Source organism: Engystomops pustulosus, chromosome 6, assembly GCF_040894005.1.
Source record: "Engystomops pustulosus chromosome 6, aEngPut4.maternal, whole genome shotgun sequence".
In the NCBI taxonomy this organism is placed as follows: domain Eukaryota; kingdom Metazoa; phylum Chordata; class Amphibia; order Anura; family Leptodactylidae; genus Engystomops; species Engystomops pustulosus.
In genome coordinates, this window is record NC_092416.1 from 189,273,907 (window position 1) to 189,299,822 (window position 25,916).

Sequence of the window (25,916 nt, forward strand, 5' to 3'; positions counted from 1 at the left end):
GCTACGGTACGGCGGGCAACGGCGGTGTGAATGTAGCTTTATTCCGTATGTGACTCAGTCTACAATAATTATGACATAGGCAACTTTCAGGGTTGTAACTCTAAGAGGTGAAGAGGTCACACCCAGGCTCTTAGGCACGGCTTCATAAGATGCGCAGCAAAGAATACATTATAGTTGAATCTACATTGGGACCAATCGGCTTTGAGTATTGCCCCTGGTCAACATATTTTTTACGGCAAAACATGGATCACAAAACGTGACTTACAATCTCCTCAGTCTGCCTCTTGTAGGCCTTGACTTTCAGCTGAAGTTTGTCGACCAGGTCTTGAAGTCTCAGGACGTTCTTCTTGTCTTCTTCAGACTTTGAAAATAAGTGCAAAAAATGCAGGTCAATGAAAAGGTGAAAGCCATTTGGATATGTCGTGCCTGGTTTATAGAAGTTTCATGGTATTTATCCATAGTATAATATATTTAGAAATCTGGTGGAAATACTTTTTCGTAATGAAGTTTATGATTTGCTCTAGGAAGGAGAATTACAAGACCTCTCTGTTTATGGTCTGAGGTCTCTGATGGCCTGTTAGGTTTATTATGATCTATCAATGAACCTGAAGGTGGCTCTCATTTATTTAAAGGCATGTGCCTTACCTGGTACGTGAGCTCTTTCACGCGTCTCTCATATTTACGGACACCTTTAATGGCTTCAGTGCTGCGTTTTTGCTCGCTGTCGAGTTCATTTTCAAGCTCCCTCACCTAGAAGACAATATCATGTTTAACAGGAGACTTTGCTGAGCTTTAGGTTTGTAGAGCTCGTTGGTTCACATTACATACTCTGGCCTCCAATTTTTGGAGTTGTTTCTTCCCTCCTTTCAGAGCGAGCTGCTCTGCCTCATCCAAACGAAGCTGAAGATCCTTGACTGTCTGATCAAGGTTCTTCTTCATCCTCTCGAGATGAGCGCTCGTGTCTTGCTCCTTCTTCAGTTCCTCGGCCATCATTGCAGCCTAGAAGGACACAAAGATTTAAAATAATTTTTAAAAATGTCAGCAAAAAGAGAAACCAGTGGTAGGTACACTGTAGGCCTCTGTGTTACTCACGTCGGTGATCGCCTTCTTGGCTTTCTCTTCTGCATTCCTAGATTCCTGTATGGCCTCCTCTACCTCTGTCTGCAGGGTAGCGATGTCCGTCTCAAGCTTCTTCTTCGTGTTAATCAAACTTGTGTTCTGTAACAAAGAAACTGATTAGCTGAAATTCTACTTCATTGATTGACTTCAATTAGTCTTCTAAGTAAGGATCATGAATCCAATACCTGGGAGTGCAGCAGTTGGACGCGTTCACTCGCATCCAGGAGCTCTTGCTCTGCTACTTTTCTGCTCCTCTCAGTCTGTTCCAGAGCTGCCCGGATTTCTTCAATCTCGGCTTGCATAAGGTTTGCTCTGCGCTCCACCATGGCCAGCTGTTCTTTGAGATCTTCATTGGTCCTCAGAGAGTCATCCAGGTGAATTTGGACATCCTGTGTGAAGGAATCATAAAAAACCATGAGATAAAGACTGTGGCTGGCCAAGTGACATCTAATATAGTGACTCTAGCCACCTACCTTAAGCAAACCTTGGACGTTCCTCAGTTGTTTTTGAGACTCTGCAGCCTGGCGATTGGCGTGGCTCAACTGGATCTCCATCTCATTCAGATCTCCTTCCATTTTCTTCTTTAACCTCAAAGCATCATTTCTGCTTCTGATCTCAGCGTCCAAAGTGCTTTGCATGGAGTCCACGATCCTGACGTAGTTCCTTTTCAGTTGATCGATCTCTTCATCCTTCTCCGCGATCTTCCTGTCAATTTCCGATTTTACTTGGTTGAGCTCCAACTGGATTCTGAGGATCTTTCCTTCTTCATGTTCAAGCGATGCCTGGAAGATACAAAATAAAATTAGTAAATTGATTCCGGGTAATGTAAATCTCTAGGAACTTTAGTAAATTGTTTAAAAAGAAACAAACCTCTGCTTCCTCAAGCGCTGTCTGGACTTCAATTTTCTCTTGCTCAATTTGCTTTTTGGCCTTTTCTACTTCATGAAGAGTCTTTGCGCTCTCGGATACTTGTTCAGTAAGGTCAGAAATCTCCTCTGCAAAAAGAAAATTGTTGTTATCAACACAGAACAATTATTCTTTGGTCTCAACTGTGGCCTTACAAGACCTAATGGAGAGGGGTGCAATGGCATAGGGCAGTCACCCCTAGTAGTGACAGAAGGATACACTGCCCCCTGCAGGTGTGATGATATGGAGAGCCATGGTATAGTACACTTATCCCTAGTAGTGATAGAAGGACACACTGCCCCCTGCAGGTGTGATGATATGGAGAGCCATGGTATAGTACACTTATCCCTAGTAGTGATAGGAGGACACACTTCCGCCTGCTGGTGTGATGATACGGGAAGCAATGGCATAGGACACTCATCCCTAGTAGTGACAGGAGGATACACTGCCCCATGCTGGTGTGATGATATGGGGGCCATGATATTGGACAGCACTCCTAGAAGTGATAGGAGGACACACTGCCCCCTGCTGCTGTGATGATTTTGGGAGCCATGGCATACGGAAATTTTTTTTTCTGCCAATGAGTATTTGGAATATGTTTATATGATAGATTTAGGTATTACGTTGCAGGTTTTTGTTCTCTCTCTTGATGGTCTCCAGGTGGTCCATGGACTCTTCATAGGCATTCTTCATTTTGAATAGTTCAGTGCTCAGAGAACGGGCCTCTTTCAGGGAAGCTTCAAGTTCCGCCTGTGACTCCTCATATTTTTGCTTCCATTCAGCCAAAACCTATAGTAGGGAATCAAAACTTTAATTATACTTAGTTATTTTGATGGCTTAGGTCAGAGTACAATATAAAACCATTAAAATCAGTTCAATATCTACAGTATATCTTCACACCTTATCAAAGTTCTTCTGCTTCTTGTCAAGGGCAGCGCAGGCAGCGTTGGACCTCTCGACATCAACCATAAGATCCTCAACTTCATTCTGCAACCTCTGTTTGGTCTTCTCAAGGGAAGCACACTTGGAATTCACCGCCTCAATGTGTTCCTCGGCCTCTTGTAGCCTTTGAGCTAGTTTCTTCCTATATAATCACATAAATAGGTTTTATGTGTTGTTATCAAGTTACATAGAAGTGATGACCACCATCTCATAGCAATCACTGTGGAAGCCAGATCAATGCTAATCTAATAAAATACTACAAAATGTGGTGGAATCTGCAATACATAGAATAGACACCTACTTGGCTTCTTCCAGTTCTTCTGTACGTTGGATGGCGTCTGTCTCATATTTTGTTCTCCACTGCGCGACCTCACCATTGGCCTTGGACAAAGCGCGTTGAAGTTCAGCCTTTGCCTCTTGCTCCTCTTCAAATTGTTCCCTCAATAAATCACAGTCATGTCGAGAAGACTGTAAACTATGGGCAAGGGCATTCTTGGCCTACAGAGAAAAACACAGAATGTAACCTCCGGGCATTAGTTATTTACACATGGGAAGACTGCATTGGGATTGTTTTATTCCAACCTCCCTGATTCCCACACGTCCTCCTGATTCCTCTGGTTTTAAGAGATGTCACATACCTTTGTCTCTTCCTCCAGTTGCCTCTTGAGCTCTTCAATTTGCTGTGTGTAGGCCTGTTTACCTCTAGAGAGCTGAGATATTAGGGAATCTCTTTCTTCCAGTTGGCGAGAAAATTCACCTATCCAAAAAATTCATCAATTATGGATCATAGATATATGAAGAAACATTGAATGGCCAATAAAAACCATGTGATGGTTGGAAGTTGTACATAAAAACCAAAATAACAGCATCTTGGGTATGTCCTAAAATACTCTCAGACACCACTCACCATTTTCAGTTTGCAGTCGGGCTCTTTGAGCACTGATATCATTAATATGTCTTTGATGTTCTTCCTCTTTGGTCTTAAGTTCACTCAATTGGTCTTCAAGGGTACGGCAGATCTTTTCAAAGTTGGCCTATACATAACCAAATATGGTTTATTTTCAGACTTCAAATTGTGAAATAGAAAGAGATTGGCTTGGTCATTGGTTTATATGTGATGCTGGAAATTTTATTAATCTCCTACCTTGGATTTGGAGACAGATTCCATGTTGCTGGCCAGGTCATCGATCTCCATCTTGAGCTCGCTCTTCTCTTTCTCCAGTTTTTGTTTGACCCGTTGGAGATTGTCAATCTGTTCTCCAAGCTCGGCAGCACTGTCCGCATGCTTCTTACGGAGAGCGGCGGCAGTGGCTTCGTGTTGTAAGGTGGCTTCTTCTAAGTCCCGTCGCATCTTCTGGAATTCAGCCTCGCGCTTCTTGTTCATCTCAATCTGAACAGAGGTTGCGCCACCAGCTTCCTCCAGACGCTCGCTGATCTCCTCGAGCTCTCTAGAAAGATCAGAACGCTGCTTCTCAGCCTTGGCACGGGCGGCACGTTCTGCCTCAATTTCTTCTTCAAGTTCCTCAATACGAGCCTGGGAGTTTAAAGGGAAGTTAGAATTGTCCTATAAAAATGTGTTCTTTCACTTGTCACACAATAATAAAGTGAATCTAAAGCCAACTATACCTGCAATTCTTTAATCTTCTTTTGTAATTGGGCTCCAAGTGCCTGTTCATCCTCAATCTTGCTTGCAAATTGGCTAATTTCAAAGTCTTTCCTAAACAAACAAAAGTGTGTATTTTCTTCAGATTATCGTGACCATGGTCCTCAAACATGGCAGACACTTCAAACACGTCATTTCCTCTCTTCCAAAATTTCAATAATATAAAACATTCTAAAATGTTTTCACAAAAAAAAACATCCTCAAAAACGTCTGTGTCAATAGGGTCTATCATCCTTGCACTCACAAATAGGGCTTTTGTGATATTTTGGCAAAATGTTGCATGTTTTCACTACTCTCTCCAGTTTTTAAAAGTTAAAGCTACTTAGATTTTACACCAGTGACAAGGTAATGTGGAAAGTGGAGTCATAACTTTGGCGCACCTGTAAGATGACCAGCGACGTGGACGTTAAACGCCTGAACAGAAATTATAAAAATAATTCTGCCCATATGTTTTTGATTTTCTCCAATAACGTATTTACTCACTTTTTAAGTTTCTCGTCGAGCTGCTGCCTATCATTTTCTAAATCCATGATGGTTTCTTGGGCTAATTTGAGGTCACCCTCCAGTTTCCTCTTTGACCTTTCAAGATCCATGCGTAGTTTCTTTTCTTGTTCCAGAGACCCCTCAAGCTACAAGTAAGGCACAAAAATCTTCAGCAAATAGATTTTTATACTTTTCATCGTTTATCTTTTTAAGACCGCTCCCGCTACTCACATCATCAACTTGCTGCTCAAGCTTGGTCTTTGCTTTTGTCAATGTGTTCACTTTGTCTTCTTCGGCCTGAAGGTCATCTAGAGTTTGTTGATGGGCTTCCTGGAGAGCTTTCTTCTCCTTCGTTAGTTTGGCAATGCTCTCGTCCAAGACAGCCATTTCTTCTGTAAGGTTTTTGACCTTTTTTTAAAAATAAGAAAGCAAAGTTTTCACCGGTTTTAATCAAGTTGTTCATTATATTAGACCTGGAATATGCTACAATATTCATCAAGTTAAAATCAAAGCTGTGATGAAAGCGTCTGTCCTGCAGCTTTGTGGAAGAGTAGGACTTGCCTTGTTCTCTGTGGCATGTTTCTCCTTCTCAACCTTAGCCAAAGTCAACTCAAGGTCGTCAATATCCTTCTTCAGCTCAGAGCACTCATCTTCCAGTTTCCTCTTCTTGGCAGTCAACTCGGCATTCGACTCTTCCTCATCTTCCAGCCTCTCATTCAACTCTTTGACCTTGGCTTCGAGCTGAATTTTTGTTTTGATCAACTGATCACATCTCTCCTCAGCATCGGTCAAGTTTTCAGATTCCTGAGTAGAATAAGCAAATGTAAAGTTTCTGGTTTGAAGGAACTTGAGCCCTCCAGCATTTGCCATGTCATCTTATCAATCACAGTTTACAATCAAATGTGAAAACAAAAAAAGTTTCAGTATTCATGTTATTAGAAAGAGCTTTTTTGAGATTGAATAAGCTCTGACTTACAGACTGGACTTGGAGCTGCAGGTCGTTCTTCTCTTGGAGAACTTTAACCATCTTCTCCTCCAGCTCCTTTCTCTTAGCTTCTGACTTGGCCAAAGCCTCCTTTGTCTTCTCGAACTCTTCCTTCATATTTTGCATCTCCTTCTCAGACTCGGCGCTCTTCAGAAGAGGCTTGATCTTGAAGTAAAGCTTCATCCATGGCCAAGTTTTGACGTTCATGAATGCGCGGATGTTGTACTGAATGGTAAATATTGCCTCCCTACAAGGTAAGACACAGGAATTGTTAACTATTAAGAAATAGGAAAGAAAACCATCTATTTCTATGACCAGCTTCTCTAGGCATACCTCCTTTCCATCATCTTCTTGAATTCTAGCCTCATGAGATATCCCCTGCATCTAGCTTGAGTACGAGTGATGACCAGGGCCAGTCTGTCATCTCTCATCTCTTCCAGTGTCCCCAGTAGACCAGCTTTGAAGAATACCTTAAGATATGGGACATATAACATCATAATACATGGGCACATACTTAAATATTGCAATGTATAGCATACATGGAGATATAAATATTCACCTTTGTGTGTCCAAATCTATACTGTGAGTGGTCAACATCGATGGATCCAAGAAGCTTCTCAGATGCTTTCTTGCTGTCAATAAACTGACCTTCTGGGATGGCGTTAGGATTTAAGATCTTGTATCTATTTGAAAAGAAGAGTTTATTCGTCTGAGTTATTGGTTTTGAAGAAAGCGAATCCATAAAATTATTACTAAAGACAAAATTACATCTGAACCCAACAGTCATAGAAGACACTCAGGCAATGAAAGAATATACAGTCTTTCTAGGAATTGGCTCGAGAACTAGACCCAAGTCCAGGGTAGTAATTTGATTGATATTATAAGCATGGACATGGATTTGACCCTTGTACTTTATATACCTCTGCTTGAAGTCACCGTAGAGGATTCTGCTTGGGAAACCCTTTCTGCAAATCCTGATTCCCTCCAGCACACCATTACACCGCAACTGGTGCAACACCAGCTCATGTTCCATGGCACCTGTGGAGAGAGGCATAACGCACATAAGGAGATGTGTCTGATATTAAAGTTTTTGGTGATTTTGGGGGGCATTTATTATCTACTCTCAAACAAATAATTGGCGGTATTTTTTTTCTGCTTGCTGCGGCTCTTGTGTCTCATTTATGAAGTGTTTGGTTTCCGACACTCACAACTTGTTCTTTCTTTTAGTGCAAAATTGTGGCGCTGCTTGTGAATCCGACACTTTTCCAGGGCTTCTATTTTTCTGATTCATTTTGTGGCGCAATTTTTGGCACACAATGGGACAAGCTAAAAGCAGGTCTGAGGAGATCTATTTGGCCTTCGTGAATGTAGAGACCTTTCTAAACCTTTTTATTTGTGCGCCAAATCATTAATCCCATGCGCCACAAACTTATATCCCACAAAATTACACCACCCTGCACCCAAACTAATAAATGTCTGCCTGTGTGTCAACTTTTGGCACATCCTACCTGGAGTTTTGGTCTCGTTGGGGATGAGACAACGTACAAAGTGAGGGTGAGTTGTCCTCAGATTGGTCATCAGTTTGTTTAAGTTCTCCTATAACAAATGAGAAATAATGGTTAATATCTCCTCAATTCACGGTTAAAAAAATTACTTTTTATGTTTATATGAAACATAAGGCTATTGATCTGTTGGTGAAGGGTTTATTGGTGATTTTGAGAAGGTCCGAGCGACAATGAAAAATGTATTGGAATACTGGTGGACAGTGTAATCTGTAGTCTTATAGAATATCACTGGGAATGGAGTACATCAAGAAGTGGGCATCGGACACAACAGCACAAGATGTTATATAACCGTGGGATATCGCAATATGGAAGCGTACCCTGAACAGTGCAGACACGGTCTGGAAGGAGGAACCCTTCTTCTTGCCACCTTTTTTTGCACCGCCCTCTGAGGATAAAAAAGACAATTATTTTAGCAACATTTATCTCATCGATGACCCATTTTTATGAACCTTAAATAGCAGGTGTCCACACAACCGAAGCCAACTGCAAAAACAATCCTAATATACCTGCTTCGGCGGCTGCATAGCTGGAGAAGAGATAAGCTAAGGTTTTCATAGATGACTTCTGGTACAGCCCGATGACGGTCTCATTCAGTGGGTCCTTATTCTTGTCAAGCCAACCACTGATGTTGTAGTCCACAGTACCGGCATAGTGGACCAGGGAGAAGTGAGCCTCAGCTTTGCCTTTGGCTGGCTTTGGCTTTTGGAAATTGTTGGATTTGCCAAGATGTTGATCATACAACTTGTTCTTGAAGGAAGTGTCTGTCGCCTTGGGGAACATGCACTCCTCTTCCAGGATGGAGAAGATGCCCATTGGCTGTTTAACACATGGAGAATCAGTTAGATCAGAACCTTATTATAAAGAAATATGTTTTGTCCTTCAAGATGTCCTGAGAAGATGAAGATAAGGCAAGAATACCTTCTCAATAAGCTCAATGCAGGCTGCGAGGTCCATTCCGAAGTCAATGAACTCCCACTCGATCCCTTCCTTCTTGTACTCCTCTTGTTCCAGCACAAACATGTGGTGGTTGAAGAACTGCTGCAGCTTCTCGTTGGTGAAGTTGATGCAAAGTTGTTCCAAGCTGTTGAACTATAGATAAAACCAAAATATGTTCACAGGTTCGTAATTCACATCTAAACAGAGTTGTGTAGACTGTACTCAATTAAAGGTCAGACCAAGTACTTACATCAAAGATTTCAAATCCAGCAATATCCAGGACTCCGATGAAGAACTGTCTTGGTTGTTTTGTGTCCAGCTGCTCATTGATACGTGTGACCATCCATAAGAACATCTTCTCATAGACTGCCTTCCCCAGGGCTCCAACAGAGTTGTACACCTGGAAAATAAAGGGAAGACCCAATGGAACCTTCACCAAGTTCAATCTTTTTTCTGATAAACGACAAGTCACATTGACTGTGACCTCTAATGGATTGGAAGCCTTTGGGCAACCAAAAGTAGTAGAATGGCAATATCTCTTAAGATGTCCCTATAACTGAGCACCAGGTGGTGCATTGTCCCCAGGAGCGCTCACCTGCTGCACCGTCTGACCTTTGGTCACATATTCATTTCCAACTTTGACCCTTGGAAAGCAGAGCGCCTTCAGGAGATCGGCAGAGTTCAAGTTCATCAAGTAGGCAGCTTTGTCAGCAACTGGAAGAAAGATTCGGTGATATATTTCATGTTTTTACCAGAAAAACCAAGAGTAAAAATAAAAAAACAAATGTAGAAGAAAATTCACAATGGTCACTACATGTCCAAAAAATGGAGAAACAGCTGATGTACCAATCCAAGGGCAAGAGGATGGTGAAGTCTAAGTGAAGTCTTTACACAATTTTGAGGTAGGATAGGGGTAGTTCTAATAGCTTTGGATCCATCTGTATGCATCTTATATATAGAACCATTATAATACAATATCTCCCCACTCTCACCTTCTGTGCCGTCGGGCTCGGCCTGCTCCTCTCTTTGCTTCTGCTTGAACTTCATGTTACCGTAGTGCATGACGGCACCGGTCAGCTTGTAGATGGAGACCTTCTCATCAGCGGAGAATCCCAGGATATCGATAGCGCTCTGTGGATTAAGGAGTCATTGTCACTTGTTGCTTCAGCTTGGATCAGGGCACAATGACACAAGTGGTTTCTTTTTTACGACAATTCAAAAAGTTATTGGAATGTAAACGTCTCGCCTGAAGAAGAAAGCCCATCGTAGAGGAGAGTCCTGGGCTCTGGACCCACCAGAAGTCACTGTCGCTTACTCAGATTTGGTTGTGTTGTTAGAGTTACCGTATAAACTCGAGTATAAGCCGACCCGAGTATAAGCCGAGACCCCTAATTTCAAAACAAAAAACTGGGAAAACCTATTGAATTGAGTATAAGCCGAAGGTGGGAAATGCATTGGTCACAGCCTCCCAGTATATAGCCAGCAAGACCCCTGTAGTATATAGCCTGCCCAGCCCCTGTAGTATATAGCCTGCCCAGCCCCTGTAGTATATAGCCTGCCCAGCCCCTGTAGTATATAGCCTGCCCAGCCCCTGTGGTATATAGCCTGCCCAGCCCCTGTAGTATATAGCCTGCCCAGCCCCTGTAGTATATAGCCTGCCCAGCCCCTGTAGTATATAGCCTGCCAGCCCCTGTAGTATATAGCCTGCCCAGCCCCTGTGGTATATAGCCTGCCCAGCCCCTGTAGTATATAGCCTGCCAGACCCTGTAGTATACAGCCTGCCAGCCCCTGTAGTATATAGCCTGCCCAGCCCCTGTAGTATATAGCCTGCCAGACCCTGTAGTGAATAGCCTGCCAGACCCCTGTAGTATATAGCCTGCCCAGTCTGTCTCCGATGCTGCCTCGGGTCCTTTGGTCCTCTTCGGATTCTTCCGCTCCTCTTCGGGTCTTCGCTCTCGGCTGGCACACAGAATTACGTCAGCTGGTTGCCGATGTCATTGTTTGTGAGCTGCTGGCATCGCGAGGGGACCCGAAGAGGAGCGGAAAAACCTGAAGAGGATCTCAAGGACCCGCGGCGGCACCAGAGCATCAAAACAAGCATAGGACCTACAGTTAGGGTTTTTGAGAACAAATTTTGTGCTGAAAAACTAGGCTTATACTCGAGTATATATGGTACCAACTATCTTTGCTCCTAAATTTTTTATTGTACAATTTTCAAGTCATACAACAGGAAGCCCTTGTCACGTGAAGACAAAGTCATAGGGGCAACACAGGAGACTTACATCGGTGGCCATCAACTCTTCTGTGTCATCGATGCTGGCCACGGTAATTTCACCTTGGCTGACGAAGGGGAAGTCGTACGGGTTGGTTGTGATCAGAAGCATTTCTGGTGGGAAAAAAATTATGTGTAAATGTAGAGAGATACTAAGAGCTGATAACAAACTTTCAAAAAGTTGTTTTGAACCCTATGATTGACTCCTCACCGATCAGCTCGGGCTTCTTGTTGGACATGATCTGGTAGAAGATGTGATAGCTGCGCTCGGCTTTCAGTTGGAAAGTGACTCTGGATTTCTCCAGCAGATCTGACAACGTTCAAATGGAACGATGAAAAACCAAAAACATTTTCCTAAAAAACATTGATTTTTTTTTTCATTTTTGTTAAGCATTTCCCACTTACATGTTTCAATATCAGCAGAAGAAAGTTTCCCTGTGGTTCCAAAGTGGATTCTGATGAATTTACCCTAAAACACAGAAAAGTTGGAATAAATATAAAAATTCATAAAAAAAGGTGAAAATTACCATTAAAAATAATCAAATACAATGGATCGGGCGACTTGTTATATCGGCTGTTATAAAATATCACTTTTCACATTCTTAGATTTCTGAAGTTGGAGGATCATAACTTACAAAACGGGAGGAGTTGTCATTTCTGACGGTCTTGGCGTTACCGAAAGCCTCGAGCAATGGGTTGGCCTGGATAATCTGGTCCTCCAGAGTCCCCTGTAATGGAGGAAGCAACGGAGTTAATGGTCCTGGTAGGACTGATACTGTGATGGAGTCAGATAAATGTAATAGATAGATAGATAGATAGATAGATAGATAGGAGATAGATAGATAGATAGATAGGAGATAGATAGATAGATAGATAGATAGATAGATAGATAGATAGATAGATAGATAGATAGATAGATAGATAGGAAATAGATAGGAGATAGATAGATAGATAGATAGATAGGAGATAGATAGATAGATAGGAGATAGATAGATAGATAGATAGATAGATAGATAGATAGATAGATAGGAGATAGATAGATAGATAGATAGATAGATAGGAGATAGATAGATAGATAGATAGATAGATAGATAGATAGGAGATAGATAGATAGATAGATAGATAGGAGATAGATAGATAGATAGGAGATAGATAGATAGATAGATAGGAGATAGATAGATAGATAGGAGATAGATAGGAGATAGATAGATAGATAGATAGATAGATAGATAGATAGAAGATAGATAGATAGATAGATAGATAGGAGATAGATAGATAGATAGATAGATAGATAGATAGATAGATAGGAGATAGATAGATAGATAGATAGATAGGAGATAGATAGATAGATAGATAGATAGGGGATAGATAGATAGATATGAGATAGATAGATAGATAGATAGGAGATAGATAGATAGATAGATAGATAGGAGATAGATAGATAGATAGGAGATAGATAGATAGATAGATAGATAGATAGATGGGATATAGATAGATAGATAGATAGGAGATAGATAGATAGATAGGAGATAGATAGATAGATAGATAGATAGGAGATAGATAGATAGATAGGAGATAGATAGATATAGATAGATAGATAGATAGATAGATAGATAGATAGATAGATAGATAGATAGGAGATAGATAGATAGATAGATAGATAGGAGATAGATAGATATAGATGATAGATAGATAGATAGATAGGAGGTAGATAGATAGATAGATAGATAGATAGATAGATAGATAGATAGATAGATAGGAGATAGATAGGAGATAGATAGATAGATAGATAGGAGGTAGATAGATAGATAGATAGATAGATAGATAGATAGATAGATAGATAGGATATAGATAGATAGGAGATAGATAGATAGATATAGATGATAGATAGATAGATAGATAGATAGATAGGAGATAGATAGATAGATAGGAGATAGATAGATAGATATAGAAGATAGATAGATAGATAGATAGATAGATAGATAGATAGATAGGAGATAGATATGAGATAGATAGATAGATAGATAGGAGATAGATAGATAGAAGATAGATAGATAGGAGATAGATAGATAGATAGATAGATAGGAGATAGATAGATAGGAGATAGATAGATAGGAGATAGATAGATAGATAGATAGGAGATAGATAGATAGATAGGAGATAGATAGATAGATAGATAGATAGATAGGAGATAGATAGATAGATAGATAGATAGATAGATAGGAGATAGATAGATAGGAGATAGATAGGGGATAGATAGATAGGAGATAGATAGATAGATAGATAGATAGGAGATAGATAGATAGATAGATAGGGGATAGATAGATAGATAGATAGATAGATAGATAGATAGATAGATAGGAGATAGATAGATAGATAGATAGATAGATAGATAGATAGGAGATAGATAGATAGATAGATAGATAGATAGATAGATAGGAGATAGATAGATAGATAGATAGATAGGAGATAGATAGATAGGAGATAGATAGGGGATAGATAGATAGGAGATAGATAGATAGATAGATAGATAGGAGATAGATAGATAGATAGATAGATAGGAGATAGATAGATAGATAAATAGATAGATAGGAGATAGATAGATAGATAAATAGATAGATAGGAGATAGATAGATAGTCAGACCTTATTCTTGGATGATTCATCTTTCTTCTTGTCACCAACAGCTGCAATTGTTGCGAAGTACTGGATGACCCGTTTGGTGTTCACAGTTTTCCCGGCACCAGATTCTCCGCTGAGGGTCAGTAAATTGAAGAAAGTGTCAGAGACTTCAGAATTAACTTAAATTAATCTTAAAGAGACCCTGTGACATTAGACATCTTGGGGGGGGGGGGGGGGGTGCCTGATGCAGAGCCGGACATTGTGGCTACTCCATGACTGCTCCGTCCTCCTCGCTGGCGGATCATTGAGGGTGCAGACTACAGCACAGTTCTACATCAGGTCGGACCTGGCATAGACCTGCACAGTACACCGGGGGCGGTGGGGGGGGGGGGGGGCGCCTTGGTGCAGGGTTTTGACAAAGTTCAAATCAAGGCTCATGTGAACCTTTTGTGAAGCAGCTGCACTCGTCTTCATGTGATACAAATTAAGGGGTGTCCGCTGCTCAGTCGGACCGAGCGAGAGATTTATCATGCAAAGTCCGACAGAAGTGTGTCAGACCTTTGGTTTTGTGCACCCATGTTAAGGGTGCACCAAAAAAAGAGGGGTGCACGCAGTGCAGGGGCACCAGTTTCATGAAGAACGAGAGCCAGAAATCCCGAATCTGGCGCCCCCTGCACACTACACAGGACACTGCACATAATACACAGGACCCTGCACATAGTACACAGGACACTGCACATAGTACACACATCCTGCACATAATACACAGGACACTGCACATAGTACACAGGACACTGCACATAGTACACACTGCACATAGTACACAGGACACTGCACATAGTACACACCCTGCACATAGTACACAGGACCCTGCACATAGTACACAGGACCCTGCACATAGTACACAGGACACTGCACATAGTACACACTGCACATAGTACACAGGACACTGCACATAGTACACACTGCACATAGTACACAGGACCCTGCACATAGTACACAGGACACTGCACATAGTACACACATCATGCACATAATACACAGGACCCTGCACATAGTACACAGGACACTGCACATAGTACACACATCCTGCACATAGTACACAGGACACTGCACATAGTACACAGGATACAGCACATAGTACACACATCCTGCACATAATACACAGGACCCTGCACATAGTACACAGGACACTGCACATAGTACACACCCTGCACATAATACACAGGACACTGCACATAGTACACACTGCACATAGTACACAGGACACTGCACATAGTACACAGGACCCTGCACATAGTACACACATCATGCACATAATACACAGGACCCTGCACATAGTACACAGGACACTGCACATAGTACACACATCCTGCACATAGTACACAGGACACTGCACATAGTACACAGGATACAGCACATAGTACACACATCCTGCACATAATACACAGGACCCTGCACATAGTACACAGGACACTGCACATAGTACACAGGATACAGCACATAGTACACACATCCTGCACATAATACACAGGACCCTGCACATAGTACACAGGACACTGCACATAGTACACACATCCTGCACATAGTACACAGGACACTGCACATAGTACACAGGATACAGCACATAGTACACAGGATACAGCACATAGGGCCACATTTATCACTTTTGTGCGCCTAAGTGTAGTAGTTGCGCCTAAATTCTGGCGCACTGTTTTGCCAGAATTATCACAAGCTACAACCATCTGTGATAAGTATATTTCCTGCCTCTTATTAATCACTTTACTTTAACACAGTTTAGGCGCAATGTTAGATTCAGGCACTTACATGTGATCCTGCTACAAGCTCCTCTCTGCTTCTCCCACAGCCCAGAATGAAGATAACACTCACAGCAGCACCCAGGTGTGTGACACCCTGCACCCAGTGACCTCCTCAGCAGCACCCAGGTGTGTGACACCCTGCACCCAGTGACCTCCTCAGCAGCACCCAGGTGTGTGACACCCTGCACCCAGTGACCTCCTCAGCAGCACCCAGGTGTGTGACACCCTGCACCCAGTGACCTCCTCGGCAGTGGCTTCTCCTGGAGGGGATCCCCCAGTGCTTGATCTCCTGCTGCACCCCTGTTATTCTGCACAATATCCCCCTCAGACACACTGGTGATACTGTGCAGAATTACATGGGGGACACTTGTATGTCGTATCTGCAAACTTCTGCAAACTTCTCTTACTCTTGCTGTGAGCTCAGGTTTTGCAGAATATTTAGTAAATAGAAGGTGATGAACTGTAAATAGTCTGCAGCTCCTGTCTGTAATGTATCTAATGTATCTATTATATGTTCTAGTGTCTGTAATGTATCTAATTGTATCTATTATATGTTCCAGTGTCTGGCTGAGCTTTGCTGCTAGAAATGAGCTGTTCTGCAAAGGGGCTCAGTGCTTTCTTCTCAGATAACGCCACCTTCGGGCTGGAGTGTTTTTGCGCCCGTTTTTGCGCCTAAATGCAAAAGTCGCACGTGATGAATATCATTAGGCGCAGCAAAACATCTGGAATTGAACGATAGATGAGGGAAAGGTGGTTATTTTAGCTGCGCGGCTAATTTGACGTTCAATCGCAAAAATGGCGCAAAAACGGTGCGCCTAAACGAAAAGGCGCAAAAACAACAGAAAAAACAAGTGATAAATGTGGCCCATAGTACACAGGACCCTGCACAATACACAGGACACTGCACATAATACACAGGACACTGCACATAGTACACAGGACACTGCACATAATACACAGGACCCTGCACACTACACAGGACACTGCACATAGTACACAGGACCCTGCACACTACACAGGACACTGCACATAGTACACAGGACCCTGCACATAGTACACACATCCTGCACATAATACACAGGACCCTGCACACTACACAGGACACTGCACATAGTACACAGGACACTGCACATAGTACACACATCCTGCACATAATACACAGGACCCTGCACATAGTACACAGGACACTGCACATAATACACAGGACACTGCACACTACACAGGACACTGCACATAGTACACAGGACACCGCACATAGTACACAGGACCCTGCACAATACACAGGACACTGCACATAGTACACAGGACACCGCACATAGTACACAGGACCCTGCACACTACACAGGACACTGCACATAGTACACAGGACACTGCACATAGTACACCCCCCTTGCACATAGTACAGAGGGCACTGCACATAGTACACAGGACACTGCACATAGTACACAGGACACTGCACATAATACACAGGACACTGCACATAGTACACAGGACCCTGCACACTACACAGGACACTGCACATAGTACACACATCCTGCACATAATACACAGGACACTGCACATAGTACACAGGACCCTGCACACTACACAGGACACTGCACATAGTACACAGGACCCCTGCACATAGTGCACAGGACACTGCACATAGTACACACATCCTGCACATAATACACAGGACACTGCACATAGTACACAGGACACTGCACATAGTACACAGGACCCTGCACATAGTACACAGGACACTGCACATAGTACACAGGACACTGCACATAGTACACACACCCTTCACATAATACAGAGGACACTGCACATAGTACACACATCCTGCACATAATACGCCCTGCACGCACTGCTCCAATGTGCCCCATTGATTTTTTGCCTTTTTCAACCAATAGTCTCTCACTTATCCATCCTCATCACCCAGCATGTGCAGCTTTTTATTTGGATTTTATGTTTTTTTTTTATCATTGCTTTTCCTGGGCTTTTTTGGTGTAAAAAAAAAGTCTCAAAATAGTGTCATTGAGGTTTTTCTAGACTTTTCACTTCTAAAAAGTCTCACATGACTATTTGCATCTCTTCAAACTGCTGCTGGTGCAATAATGTGCAAAGCCGGCTTCATGACTTGGGAAAAGTCTCATAGTCCCTCCAGTCCCTGCTGGTCTATGTGCTGGGACTTTTTATGCATTTTGAGACATTTTTGGGACTTATTGAAAAAAAAAATCCCAGAAAGTAGACTATAAGGACATATATTAAAGGGCCAAAGCCACATGAATGAATCTGATGGGCAGCTCCAAAAACAGGCATAGACCTGCCCCAGGGAACCTAATGATAAATAACCCCATAGGTGTCCATTTTACCCAATCACAATCAAACGCCCCCTACCCTGGGTGTCTGATCTGCAGTAATAACTAATCATAGTGATATCTAGGAGTCCAGTGGGCGGTCCTCCCTCCCCAGATGAGTCAATCACTGGCAGGACCACTGCGATCTAATAACTGGATGAAGGAATAACATGATCAGAAGGTGGGAATGCCACTTACGTGATTAGAATAGACTGGTTCTCACGATCTGTAGAGAGAGAGATGAAGTTTAGTCATTTATGACAGCAGGAAGTCACATGGGCCGAAGCCGCTACCTGAGGGTCATGTGACCGCATACAGTCTGACGCTCATGCTGGGTTTGCACTAACCTCTACAGGTTTAGGAATGACCCTCTTACTGATCTAAGGCTGGTGGGATCATCAGATCCAGAAGAATGATATCTAAAAAGTTGTGTAGACCAAGATCCAGCCCTGACCCTCAATGGTGCAGCATGAAGCCCCCCGCTCCCGGGGATGTTACACTATGTGGACACACGTGGGGCTGGATAAAGGAAATGTCTGGAAAATGTTCCCTATTTTTTAGTTTCACCTTTTCGGAGATATGTAGTGGCCACCAATGGTCCGGCATAAAAAATAATGCAAGAGGGGACAACCCCCAGAGCCCCGGCATGAAACTAGGGACCATTGACAGATTATAAATCTATAGCTACTGTATATATGATATAGACATGCACAGGCCCGGAGCAGCGATCCTGGACTGCTTCTGGGGTCACCACACATGTAAGTGACTTACCTGTCAGCATGAACTGATAGGCGTTATCAGAGATGGAGAAGATGTGTGGTGGAGCCTCCTGACGCTTCTTGCCTCGGTATCCGGCCACCACCTCGGGGTTGTACACGGGAAGCCACTTGTAGGGATTCACGGTGACACAGAAGAGACCGGAATATGTCTGCGGCCAAATAGGAATATCCATGTTTATTGTGAGGTAACATGAAGGAAATAGGAAGTGAGGGGCAATGAGTAATGACTGTGGAAACCCAAAATGGATCATGATGGACCCGAAATCTAGTGTTGTGTAGTCAGAAACCCATCAGCCATGATCCAGGGGTTCTGCAGTTCCCCTTGTAGTTATGGAGATGACAGGCAGTAAGTATGTTGTGAGATTTTGGGTGTTGTACAGGTTGTACCAGGAAAGAGGCCCCCCCTAAGTGATATGTGATGCGGATGCAGAGAACTTTGTAAATTCTGGAGATTTCCGGCCACTCATCGCAATTTGTCACGTTCTGCCTGATGTTCTAGGTCTGGTGCACTTACATAGATCATCCAGGCGGCATAGCGCTCCTTGAGGTTATACAAGACAGCAGGTTCATTCAGGTGGGTCATCATCGCCATGTCCTCAATCTTATCGTACTTTGGAGGGTTCATGGGGAAGATCTGGTCATCCTTCACTGTTACAGTCTGACAGCAACAAAGAAGATACAAATTATCAATGTGTTACACTCATACACCCCAAGTGTCAGCGTGTCCCTGTTCTGTCCCCCCCAAGTGTCAGCATGTCCCTGTCCTGTCCCCCCAAGTGTCAGCGTGTCCTTGTCCTGTCCCCCAAGTGTCAGCGTGTCCCTGTCCTGTCCCCCCAAGTGTCAGCGTGTCCCTGTCCTGTCCCCCAAGTGTCAGTGTGTCCCTGTCCTGTCCCCCAAGTGTCAGCGTGTCCCTGTCCTGACCCCCAAGTGTCAGCGTGTCCCTGTCCTGTCCCCCAAGTGTCAGCGTGTCCCTGTCCTGTCCCCCAAGTGTCAGCGTGTCCCTGTCCTGTCCCCCAAGTGTCAGTGTGTCCCTGTCCTGTCCCCCAAGTGTCAGCGTGTCCCTGTCCTGTCCCCCAAGTGTCAGCGTGTCCCTGTCCTGTCCCCCCAAGTGTCAGCGTGTCCCTGTCCTGTCCCCCAAGTGTCAGTGTGTCCCTGTCCTGTCCCCCAAGTGTCAGCGTGTCCCTGTCCTGTCCCCCAAGTGTCAGCGTGTCCCTGTCCTGTCCCCCCAAGTGTCAGCGTGTCCCTGTCCTGTCCCCCAAGTGTCAGCGAGTCCCTGTCCTGTCCCCAAGTGTCAGCATGTCCCTGTCCTGTCCCCAAGTGTCAGCGTGTCCCTGTCCCCCAAGTGTCAGCGTGTCCCTGTCCTGTCCCCAAGTGTCAGCGTGTCCCTGTCCCCCAAGTGTCAGCGTGTCCCTGTCCCCCAAGTGTCAGCATGTCCCTGTCCTGTCCCCAAGTGTCAGCGTGTCCCTGTCCTGTCCCATGGTTTCCCCTCTCTTACCTGTCCAGCCTCAGTTTTGACAGTGGCCTTCCCCCCTTCCTTGCTGGCCAGCGTTCCCTTCACATAGGATTCCTTGGTGTCCACCACAAAAACAGACGTCTTTGCATCAAACGGTTTATTCTGGGCCTCAATCCGCTCCTTCTCAGATTTCCTGAGAAACTGAGCAGCCACCCCAAAAACCGCCATCTCCGCATCCGAACTCATGGTTGCGGTTTTGCGAGAAGTTGTTCAGTGGTGAAACTGGGATTTCAATGCCTGAAGGCAGAAATGAAAGAAGAGGAGACTAAGTGAGAAATGAAAGTCCTGCTCTTTAAAGTGGACATTATAAGATGGCCCCAGCAGCACAGAGTATTTCAGCAGTAAAATAAGCTTCCCCCCTCCCCTCTCCAGAGACTGTGTCTGGTATTGCAGCTAAACTAAATTACTAGACACAGCTCAATGACCCAATGCCTTACTGTGGAATCTACTACCATGGGTGGTCAGCGCTTAGGGGTCCGCGTGGAAGACCCCAGACTCCTTAGAGTCGGAATCAAAAACTGAAACTAAACACAAAAGGAGAAAACTTTGCTGTCCTCCAAGACAAACATGATGAGAATTCAGCTTCATCCATTCATCCTAAAGTGGAAAATCCCTTTAAGTGTCTTCTTATGTTTGGAGTCTGGAGTAGATAAGATCCTCTGGAGCTTACAATCAGTCAGTGCTCAGCAGGGGCGGATAAGACTGCCCTGGGCCTGGGCTGTAGGAATATTATTGCCCCTACAAGTCTGGAGTCACTTCCTAGAATCAGCTTCTTGGGGAATAGAGGATGAGGCCCTTCTGCTTTCCATCTGTGGCTTCAGGACCTTTGTAGGACCTTCATGTGTTTTTAGAGCAGAAACATCTATATGAGGATTTCATGGCTGAAGGTCCTATGATAATGTAGAAAATCAGGTGAGTGGTTTGGGTGGCCATGGGCCCCCTAAAAGGCTTTGGCCCTAGGCTACCACCCAAACCGCCCATATTATGATCCACTTCTGCTGCTCCGATCCCTTGTGATCAGTGTCTGGCTTCAGGAGTGTGAGGTAGTCTGAGACACGCCCTCTGTAACATCATTGGTTGATGCTGTTCTGCCTCTCCTAAACCAAGAATGAGATGAGGACAGGGGTGAGTCCCAGACCTCCTCAGCTCCCAGCCACATGTCCGAGTAATGAGCAGCATCTTCTGTATGTGCTGAATTACATGTAACATGACGGAGGGTCACATCAACTCTTATTCTACACGTAAAACCATAAACTCCATCGCCCTCCACAATGCCCAGAAATGGAAGTAATCCTGCGTCTTACCTGTGCCGGTCTCAGGTGAGCAGATGGCTGGACGCCCTGGAAATAGAAAGAGAAAGATGGAAGGTTACAATTTATCCATAAGATCCATTGTATCCCAGAGTATATAGAGAAGTACTATGTATCTAGAAGTATCGGTGGTGAAGCAGAGATCCATTGTATCCCAGAGTATATAGAGAAGTACTATGTATCTAGAAGTATCGGTGGTGAAGCAGAGATCCATTGTATCCCAGAGTATATAGAGAAGTACTATGTATCTAGAAGTATCGGTGGTGAAGCAGAGATACATTGTATCCCAGAGTATATAGAGAAATACTATGTATCTAGAAGTATCGGTGGTGAAGTCCTCGGACCATACAATGTATCCTGTAGTATATAGACAAGCAATGCATCAAGAGTTTACAAAAGTCATGCAGAGATACAGTGTATCCTAGAGTGGATGATGGAGCCCTAGAGAGATACAGTGTATCCTAGAGAGGATGATGGAGCCCTAGAGAGATACAGTGTATCCCAGAGAGGATGATGGAGCCCTAGAGAGATACAGTGTATCCCAGAGTGTATGATGGAGCCCTAGAGAGATACAGTGTATCCCAGAGTGGATGATGGAGCCCTAGAGACATACAGTGTATCCCAGAGAGGATGATGGAGCCATAGAGAGATACAGTGTATCCCAGAATGGATGATAGAGCCATAGAGATATACAGTGTACCCCAGAGTGGATGATAGAGTCCTAGAGAGATACATTGTATCCCAGAGTGGATGATGGAGCCCTAGAGAGATACAGTATATCCCAGAGTGGATGATGGAGCCCTAGAAAGATACAGTGTATCCCAGAGTGGATGATAGAGCCATAGAGAGATACATTGTATCCCAGAGTGGATGATAGAGCCATAGAGAGATACATTGTATCCCAGAGTGGATAATGGAGCCCTAGAGAGATACAGTGTATCCCAGAGTGGGTGATGGAGCCCTAGAGAGATACATTGTATCCCAGAGTGGATGATAGAGCCCTAGAGAGATACATTGTATCCCAGAGTGGATGATGGAGCCCTAGAGAGATACATTGTATCCCAGAGTGGATGATGGAGCCCTAGAGAGATACATTGTATCCCAGAGTGGATGATAGAGCCCTAGAGAGATACATTGTATCCCAGAGTGGATGATGGGGCCCTAGAGAGATACATTGTATCCCAGAGTGGATGATGGAGCCCTAGAGAGATACAGTGTATCTCAGAGTGGGTGATGGAGCCCTAGAAAGATACATTGTATCCCAGAGTGGATGATAGAGCCCTAGAGAGATACATTGTATCCCAGAGTGGATGATAGAGCCCTAGATAGATACATTGTATCCCAGAGTGGACGGTGGAGTCGTAGAGGGATTCATTGTATCCTAGAGTGGATGATAGACCCCACCAGAGAGATACATTGTATCCCAGAGTAGATGACAGCGCCATCCCAGCATCCGCCCTGCTCCATACTTACCTGGGGATGAGAACAGGAAGGACACAGAACAGTAACATGAGCGGCTGACACTTTTATAAGAGAGGGGCTTTGTGATATCACAGGGGACATCCCCCCATTCTTAAAAAGGTCAAAACCATTTAGTCCCCGTCCACCATCAGCATCCCCTTGTGTGTGATACGGAGCTCCGGTTATATTTAGAAATGATTTTTTCATGGCTCTATCTGAAGTTATCCCCTAAAAATAATTCACAAGGTGAACCTCAAGGGACAGCGGCGATTGTGCCCTTTGCGAGCCCATGGTGGAGAATCCTTGTGTCCCATAGTCCACATAGTTGTGAAACCAGATCCACATCAATTATGTGGAGCACAAGGCTCTGTGTCTCAGCACTGCAGACGCTACATCTGCCGGAGATCTGGAGACCCCTCACTCCACACATCCCACCCAGCGACTGCCCGGAGGCTACTGTGCTGCCGGGTAGGATGGCCGAGCCACTAACCAGGCAACTAACCACCAGGGCTAATACCTGACTGCATCACACAGGATGGGATTAGATACACGGCTCGGAAGACTGCATCACACAGCATGGGATTAGATACACGGCTCGGAAGACTGCATCACACAGCATGGGATTAGATACACGGCTCAGCAGACAGTATCACACAGGATGGGATTAGATACATGGCACAGCAGACTGTATCACACAGCATGGGATTAGATACACGACTCGGAAGACTGCATCACACAGCATGGGATTAGATACACGGCTTGGAAGACTGCATCACACAGGATGGGATTAGATACATGGCACAGCAAACTGTATCACACAGCATGGGATTAGATACATGGCTCAGAAGACTGCATCACACAGGATGGGATTAGATACACGGCTCAGAAGACTGCATCCCACAGCATGGGATTAGATACACGGCTCAGCAGACCGTATCACACAGGATGGGATTAGATACACGGCTCAGAAGACTGCATCACACAGGAGAGGATTAGATACACAGCTCAGCAGTCAGTATCACACAGGATAGGATTAGATACACAGCTCAGCAGTCAGTATCACACAGGATAGGATTAGATACACAGCTCAGCAGACAGTATCACACAGGATGGGATGAGATACACAGCTCAGCAGTCAGTATCACACAGCTTGGGATTAGATACACAGCTCAGCAGACAGTATCACACAGGATGGGATTAGATACACAGCTCAGCAGACTGTATCACACAGGATGGGATTAGATACACGGCTCAGAAGACTGCATCACACAGCATGGGATTAGATACATGGCTCAGAAGACTGCATCACACAGGATGAGATTAGATACATGTCACAACAGACCGTATCACACAGGATGAGATTAGATACATGACACAGCAGACAGTATCACACAGGATGGGATTAGATACACGGCTCAGCAGACTATCTTACAGGAAAGGATTAGATACACAGCTCAGCAGAGAGTATCACACAGGATGGGATTAGATACACAGCTCAGCAGACAGTATCACACAGGATAGGATGAGATACACAGCTCGGCAGACATTAGCACGGAGGAGAGGATTAGATACACAGCTCAGCAGACAGTATCACACAGGATGGGATTAGATACAAAGCTCAGCAGACAGTATCACACAGGAGAGGATTAGATACACAGCTCAGCAGGCAGCATCACACAGGGTGGATTAGATACACAGCTCAATAGACTGTATCACACAGGATAGGATTAGATACACAGCTCAGCAGTCAGTATCACACAGGGAGGATTAGATACACAGCCCAGCAGACAGTATCACACAGGAGAGGATTAGATACACAGCTCAGCAGGCAGTATCACACAGGGTGGATTAGATACACAGCTCAACAGACTGTATCACACAGGATAGGATTAGATACACACCTCAGCAGACTGTATCACACAGGATAGGATTAGATACACAGCTCAGCAGACAGTATCACACAGGAGAGGATTAGATACACAGCTCAGCAGTCAGTATCACACAGGAGAGGATTAGATACACAGCTCAGCAGACTGTATCACACAGGAGAGGATTAGATACACAGCTCAGCAGTCAGTATCACACAGGAGAGGATTAGATACACAGCTCAGCAGTCAGTATCACACAGGAGAGGATTAGATACACAGCTCAGCAGTCAGTATCACACAGGAGAGGATTAGATACACAGCTAGCACATGGGAGAAGTTTAGATACTCTGGGGGCGGGAGGGGGGGCATTTATCATCGTCTTTCAAACAGAAAACTGGCGGATATTATTTTTTTTCTTTGCTGCTTTTTTAGGCGCGAATTGTGGCGCCACTTATGAAATTGTTACTTTCTCTTGTTCTGGGACTTATAGTTTTCCGACTGCTTTATGAATGGGGAGACAGTTCTTAACCTCATTGTTTATGCGGCAAATCATTAATGCTATCAGGTATCCTGCGCCCAGTATAGTGGCGGCCCCCGTGTATCAGGCAGTGTCATGGATAATAGTCAGGCAGTTATTATATATGTATGCGCTATAATCTCCAGCGGGATGTACGTTTGTGGCCCAAGGAATTAATGATTTGGAGCACGAACAAAAAGATTAAGAACTGTCTCCACATTCATGAAGGGGAAATAGATCTCCCTGGACTCGCCTTTAGCTGCTCTAATTGTGCGCCAAAAACTGCAACATGAGTCGGAAAAAATGTAACAAGTGTATCATTTTATAGCTGAGCTTAGATACAAAGTGTATAGGATGGGATTAGATACACAGCTCAGCAGTCAGTATCACACAGGATTAGATACACAGTTAAGCAGTCAGTATCACACAGGAGAGGATTAGATACACAGCTCAGCAGACAGTATCACACAGGAGAGGATTAGATACACAGCTCAGCAGTCAGTATCACACAGGAGAGGATTAGATACACAGCTCAGCAGACAGTATCACACAGGAGAGGATTAGATACACAGCTCAGCAGACAGTATCACACAGGATGGGATTAGATACACAGCTCAGCAGACAGTATCACACAGGAGAGGATTAGATACACAGCTCAGCAGACAGTATCACACAGGAGAGGATTAGATACACAGCTCAGCAGACAGTATCACACAGGATATGATTAGATACACAGCTCAGCAGGCTGTATCACACAGGAGAGGATTAGATACACCGCTCAGCAGGCTGTATCACACAGGAGAGGATTAGATACA

At 44.1% G+C, this 25,916-nt stretch overlaps 1 protein-coding gene across 1 annotated transcript in view; it reads right to left on the reverse strand.

The window, feature by feature from the left end:
* Window positions 1-22,747, reverse strand: part of LOC140066040 (uncharacterized) — a 47,242-nt gene extending 24,495 nt beyond the window's left edge. Inside the window, exons 1-39 of the mRNA XM_072113604.1 lie at window positions 22,729-22,747; window positions 21,250-21,285; window positions 19,928-20,182; window positions 18,947-19,090; window positions 18,425-18,581; window positions 17,852-17,879; window positions 13,516-13,624; window positions 11,507-11,599; window positions 11,277-11,340; window positions 11,083-11,181; window positions 10,882-10,985; window positions 9,592-9,730; window positions 9,195-9,313; window positions 8,850-8,999; window positions 8,582-8,752; window positions 8,170-8,479; window positions 7,981-8,048; window positions 7,607-7,694; window positions 7,019-7,136; window positions 6,658-6,781; window positions 6,432-6,568; window positions 6,090-6,345; window positions 5,675-5,917; window positions 5,345-5,521; window positions 5,114-5,259; window positions 4,594-4,684; window positions 4,112-4,501; window positions 3,875-4,001; window positions 3,606-3,724; window positions 3,269-3,465; window positions 2,926-3,109; window positions 2,649-2,814; window positions 1,990-2,114; window positions 1,593-1,901; window positions 1,305-1,508; window positions 1,093-1,218; window positions 829-999; window positions 646-750; window positions 266-361 (exon numbers count right to left, since the gene is read on the reverse strand). Coding sequence (XP_071969705.1) covers window positions 266-361; window positions 646-750; window positions 829-999; window positions 1,093-1,218; window positions 1,305-1,508; window positions 1,593-1,901; window positions 1,990-2,114; window positions 2,649-2,814; window positions 2,926-3,109; window positions 3,269-3,465; window positions 3,606-3,724; window positions 3,875-4,001; window positions 4,112-4,501; window positions 4,594-4,684; window positions 5,114-5,259; window positions 5,345-5,521; window positions 5,675-5,917; window positions 6,090-6,345; window positions 6,432-6,568; window positions 6,658-6,781; window positions 7,019-7,136; window positions 7,607-7,694; window positions 7,981-8,048; window positions 8,170-8,479; window positions 8,582-8,752; window positions 8,850-8,999; window positions 9,195-9,313; window positions 9,592-9,730; window positions 10,882-10,985; window positions 11,083-11,181; window positions 11,277-11,340; window positions 11,507-11,599; window positions 13,516-13,624; window positions 17,852-17,879; window positions 18,425-18,581; window positions 18,947-19,090; window positions 19,928-20,131 — 5,658 coding nt within the window. The 5' untranslated portion in view covers window positions 20,132-20,182; window positions 21,250-21,285; window positions 22,729-22,747. The remainder of the gene's footprint in view (window positions 1-265; window positions 362-645; window positions 751-828; window positions 1,000-1,092; window positions 1,219-1,304; window positions 1,509-1,592; window positions 1,902-1,989; window positions 2,115-2,648; window positions 2,815-2,925; window positions 3,110-3,268; window positions 3,466-3,605; window positions 3,725-3,874; window positions 4,002-4,111; window positions 4,502-4,593; window positions 4,685-5,113; window positions 5,260-5,344; window positions 5,522-5,674; window positions 5,918-6,089; window positions 6,346-6,431; window positions 6,569-6,657; window positions 6,782-7,018; window positions 7,137-7,606; window positions 7,695-7,980; window positions 8,049-8,169; window positions 8,480-8,581; window positions 8,753-8,849; window positions 9,000-9,194; window positions 9,314-9,591; window positions 9,731-10,881; window positions 10,986-11,082; window positions 11,182-11,276; window positions 11,341-11,506; window positions 11,600-13,515; window positions 13,625-17,851; window positions 17,880-18,424; window positions 18,582-18,946; window positions 19,091-19,927; window positions 20,183-21,249; window positions 21,286-22,728) is intronic.
* Window positions 22,748-25,916: the final 3,169 nt, after the last annotated feature.